Source organism: Chiloscyllium plagiosum, chromosome 7 (genome assembly GCF_004010195.1).
Source record: "Chiloscyllium plagiosum isolate BGI_BamShark_2017 chromosome 7, ASM401019v2, whole genome shotgun sequence".
Lineage (NCBI taxonomy): Eukaryota > Metazoa > Chordata > Chondrichthyes > Orectolobiformes > Hemiscylliidae > Chiloscyllium > Chiloscyllium plagiosum.
Genome location: NC_057716.1, coordinates 106,251,073 through 106,256,448, shown reverse-complemented (window position 1 = coordinate 106,256,448; position 5,376 = coordinate 106,251,073). Strand labels below are relative to the sequence as shown.

The 5,376-nt window shown below is 47.3% G+C and overlaps 1 protein-coding gene across 1 annotated transcript in view; it reads right to left on the bottom strand.

The window, feature by feature from the left end:
- The window catches only part of LOC122551956 (sterol 26-hydroxylase, mitochondrial-like), a 54,226-nt gene extending 49,129 nt beyond the window's left edge, over positions 1-5,097 (bottom strand). The window contains exons 1-2 of the mRNA XM_043694527.1: positions 5,092-5,097; positions 4,606-4,784 (exon numbers count right to left, since the gene is read on the bottom strand). Of these exons, the coding sequence (XP_043550462.1) occupies positions 4,606-4,784; positions 5,092-5,097 (185 nt within the window). The remainder of the gene's footprint in view (positions 1-4,605; positions 4,785-5,091) is intronic.
- Positions 5,098-5,376: the final 279 nt, after the last annotated feature.

Genomic DNA, 5,376 nt, shown 5'->3' with positions numbered 1-5,376 from the left:
AGTACACCCCAGACCCTAACCCCTCGAGTGAACCTGCCTCCCCCCACACTCTCAGACAGTACACCCCAGACCCTAACCCTTCGAGTGAACCTCCCTCCCCCCACACTCTCAGACAGTGTGCTCCAAACACTAATCTTTCACTTTGCGAAATGTTCCCAATGCTTGTTTTGCCAATCACCTTAAATCAATGACAAGTGATTGTCAATCCTTCTGCTCATGGGGACATATTCCCCTGGCTATACTGTCTAGGCCCCTCATCATTCCCCAACATCTCCACTAACTCGCTCACCATGGAAGAGAGCCCTGGCTTTTCCTAATGAAGGCAAATCCTTCTTTCCTGGTAATAATCTCATAAATGATCATCACGTCCTCTCAGGCATTCACATCTTTCCAGAGATATTGGGCTTGATTCTCCAGTTAAGGCTGAATCAATGTTTTATAAAGGTTCCTTGCTTCTGTAACACTGTAGCCCTGTTTATAATGTCCAGAATCCCATGTGCCTTTTTAACTTCCTTTTCGCCCTGATTTAGTTAGAGCCAAAAAACTGCAGATTCTGGAATCCAAAGTAGACAGGCAGGAGGCTGGTGGAACACAGCAAGGCAGGCAGCATCAGGAGGGACAGGCAGGAGGCTGGGGGAACACAGCAAGCCAGGCAGCATCATAAAGGGTTACAGCCAAAACGTCATCTTCCCCACCTCCTGATGCTGCCTGCCTTGCTGTGTTCCCCCAGCCTCCTGCCTGTCCCTCCTGATGCTGCCTGGCTTGCTGTGTTCCGCCAGCCTCCTGTCTGTCCCTCCTGATGCTGCCTGCCTTGCTGTGTTCCCCCAGCCTCCTGCCTGTCCCTCCTGATGCTGCCTGCCTTGCTGTGTTCCCCCAGCCTCCTGCCTGTCTACTTTTCACCCTGTTAGCCACATTTGTTTGTCTGAATAAACATCCCAGGGGATTTCTGCTCCTCCACCCACTTTACAACTGTATCTGCCAGCTAGTATCGCCCTGCCAACCGAAATTAATCATTTTGTAATTCTCAACATTAAATCTCATCTGCAAAGTGTTTGCCCATTCCAGCAGCCTCTGTCCTCTCTCATCACTCTCCTTCACAATACAGTAAACCTTTCATTATCCAGCACCTAAACGACCAGGACTGTGCTGATTGATCAAATATTCTGAATAATCAAGAGGCTTCCATACAATTAATGTAAAATCACACACTACGTTATGGACACACAATGCAAGGGGGTATATATATCACTGTTATAGTTTATTTACAGCATCAATCACTCACATAACATTGCAATTTTGTCTTAAATAGAACTTAGCAGAAGAGTGCTTTCTCACTCACACCCCCATTGGGATTACCAGGATATGACAGTAGGTCATGGTATTTGAGGAGAAATTGACTCGAAATTAAATTAACTGTCGATATTTTGTGTAACCATTCGACTGAACAGGTTTATTTATACCGAGGTAAATAAATTCTTACAAAATGTAATAATTGGACAGAAGAATGCAGTAAACATCACGGTATTGGAAGTAGATAATTTTTGCCCTGGTTTATTGAGGGTGACGGTTCAGAACTGAAGAAGGATCATTACACCTGAAACATTAACTCAGCTTTCTGCTCACAGATGCTGCCAGACGTGCTGAGTTTTTCCAGCAACTTCTAATTTTGTTTCTGATTCCAACAATCCGAAGTACTTTGTTTTTCTGATCATAACATAGAGCCACAGAGAGGCACAGCACAGGAACAGACCCTTCGGTCCAACCCGTCCATGCCGACCAGATATCCCAACCTAATCTAGTCCCACCTGCCAGCACTTGGCCCATATCCCTCCAAACCCTTCCTATTCATATACCCATCCAAATGCCTTTTAAATGTTGCAGTTGTATCAGCCTCCACCACATCCTCTGGCAGCTCAGTCCATACACGTACCACCCTCTGTGTGAAAAAGTTGCCCCCTTAGGTCTCTTTTATATCATTCCCCTCTCACCCTAAACCTGCGCCCTCTAGTTTCGGACTCCCAGGGAAAAGACCTTGTCTATTTATCCTATCCATGCTCCTCCTAATTTTATAAACCTCTATAAAGTGACCCTCAGCCTCCGACGCTCCAGGGAAAACAGCCCCAGCCTGTTCAGCCTGTCCCTGTAGCTCAAACTCTCCAACCCTAGCAACATTCTTGTAAATCTTTTCGGAACCCTTTCAAGTCACACAACGTCATTCCTATAGCAGTGAGACCAGAATTGCACACAATATTCCCAGCGTGGCCTAAGCAATGTCCTGCAAGGCTGAGGAGGTGATAGTGCTGTGGCAGTGAGAAAGGGACTCACTGAGTGCGCGCCTGAGGGAGGCAGAGAACTTCTTCAAAGTGGAGACGTCACAGTGGAACAAACTTGGTTAGAGACAGAAAAAAACTGCAGATATTGGAATCCAAGGTAGACAGGGCAGGAGGCTGGAAGAACACAGCAAGCCAGGCAGAAACCAGTCCTGAGGAAGGGTTACACCCGAAACATCGACTTCTGCACCTCCTGGTGCTGCCCCCTGGCTTGTGGAGATCACAACGGGTCAGACAACATCCATAGAGAGTTAAAAGCCATGATGTGGAGGAGCTGGTGTTTGACTGGGTTGTATAAAGTTAACCAGGTTATAACACCAGGTTATAGTCCAACAGGTTTATCTGGAAGCACTAGCTTTTGGTGGTACACCCCATAACCACCTGATGAAGGAGAGCACTCCAGAAGATAGTGCTTCCAATTAAACCTGTTGGACCATAACCTGGTGTTGTGTGATTTTTAACTCTCCTTGGATGCTGTCTGACCCACTGTGATCGCCAGCATCTGTCATTTTCCATGCCTTAAAGGAACCTTGTTGTTTTTACTACCAAAGCAATCCTGTTCCTCCGAGTCCATGTGAGAATAACAATCTACTTCTCAAACATCTCTTAACTCATTCCTCAGTGCCCTAATTATCCTGTTCTCAAGGGGATAGATCCAGAAAAGAGCTTCTTCCACACTCTGCCTAGTGTGTTATCTTATAACAGGTAGCAGGCAGGCGAGGAACTTGCATTAAAAACATAGAAAATAGGAGTGGCCATCCAGCCCCTTGAGCCAGCTCTGCCATTCAATATGACCTTGATTGATTGTCCAACTCAGTCCCTTTTTCCAACTTTCTCCCCGTATCCTTTAGGCCCAAGAACTGTATCTGACTCCTTCTTGAAAACATTCAATGTTTTGGCTTCAACCACATTCTCCCCACTCTCTGGGGGAAGACATTTCTCCTCATCTCAGTGGGCTGGTGGAGAGCTCCCTCCCCCTTCAGCCACCTGAAGGGCCCAAGGTACGTTTTCATGGAGGTCTATTGGGGCGCTGTGCCAGGGACAGTGAGGTGGGCCAGCCAGGTGACTACCAATGACTGCACTCCCCCAGCCCCACAGCTAGAGCTCACAGGGAAGGTGTGCATGGGGAGGGACGGGCTGTTTTGCCCTTGCAGTAGATGGCTCACCTGTCACTGCTGAACGGCCAATGGTGGCCAAAACAGTCCTTCAATTAGTCTCAGGGTGAAAGAGCTGCACACCCTCCCCCAACCCCACCCCCACCACCCGGTGCGAGCTCTTCTCAGCCACTGGGAAATGGCAGGAGGGGTTATGCAGCAATGGGGAGTCCTTCTACCCTCTCCCCTCATGTCCCCAGCCTTTGTCATGATCCCATCCATGCAACCCCCACCCCCTCAACCCCCAGGTGTGCGTGTAGATGTGTGTGTATCTGTGCGTGCATTTGAGAAACTAGATATGATCTTCATGAGATAAGGGAACCAGATATGTGAAGTTAGTTTGGCACGACCTTAACATAATGAATTTAATCTTTTATAATAAGTTGCCCCACCCAATGGCCCACACATTCACACAAACCAAACTCTGTACTTGCCAAATGCTTCTTGGTAACAACAGCCTTAATTACTCAGCAATATTTACTTTACCAGCTCTGTGTAGCTCATTCCCACTGACAGAAAACAAACAACCGCTAAATCTGTAGAACAGAAGCAAAACATAGACATTTCTGGAGAAATTCAGCAGGTCTGGCTGCATCTGTGCGGAGAGAAAGCAGAGTCAACGTCATAGAGTCATGAAGATGTACAGCATGGAAACAGACCCTTCGGTCCAACCCGTCCATGCTGACCAGATATCCCAACCCAATCTAGTCCCACCTGCCAGCACCCGGCCCATATCCCTCCAAACCCCTCCCGCTCATATACCCATCCATTTAAATGCTGTAACTGTACCAGCCTCCATCACTTCCTCTGGCAGCTCATTTCATACATGTACCACCCTCTGCATGAAAAAGTTGCCCCTTAGGTCTCTTTTATATCTTTCCCCTCTCACCCTAAACCTATGCCCTCTAGTTCTGGACTCCCCGACACCAGGGAAAAGACTTTGTCTATTTACCCTATCCATGCCCCTCATAATTTTGTAAACCTCTATAAGTTTCGAGTCTGGTCACCCTGTTCTGGAACTGAGCTTATTCTGTCATCGCTTATGGTTGCTGTCAGACCCTCTGAGTTTCTCCAGCGTTTTCTGCTTACATTTCATGATAGTGAGGTTCAGGATGACTTACGCAGTAATGATACCATTTGCCAGTCCCTGCACCTTTCGTTGCTCTGCCCAGATACTCCCCACCAGCCTCTCGGGATACTTTCCTTCCTGACGCAAAACCTGTTCAATCAAGCGGTTGTCAGCCACATTCACGAAGGCCCCCGTTCTCCATAACGGCCCAAACCTATTGTGTTCTATTATCTAACAGAATAAATGTTAGTGATTAGCTTTACAAACAGAACTTTTGCTCCACACATACTTTTAACTTCATTTCGTATTTAGTTACAAAAGTGAACTACAATAACTCACAGGTTCATATTCTTTTAGGGGATAGTATTCGGGATCACAAGGTCATTACAATAAAGAAGAAGGCCATTCAGCCCACAGCTTGTGCTAGCTCTGTGAGCATTTGCACTTAATGCCAATCTCCGACATTTAACTGTAACCCTCTACGTGGTTTCTGTCATTTCTTTGGGACATGGGTCTTGCTGATGGCACCTACACTCACTGCCATCCCCAACTGCCCCTTTGAAATGGTGTTTTTCAGGACATTTCACAGAGCAGTGAAGGGACGGCAGTCGGTCTGGAGTCACATACATTCCAGACCAGGTAAGGTCGGCAGATTTCCTTCCCTCAAGGACATTGGTAAAATAGATAGGGACTTCCAACAAATTGCCAGCCTATGAGGGAGTGAAGGGAACCCTCCCTCCCCCTTCACCTCTCCCACCTGAGTCCCCAGTCTTACTCTCTGCTCTCCAGATGAGTCTCTCCCTGCCCCAGGACAGTCCCAAGA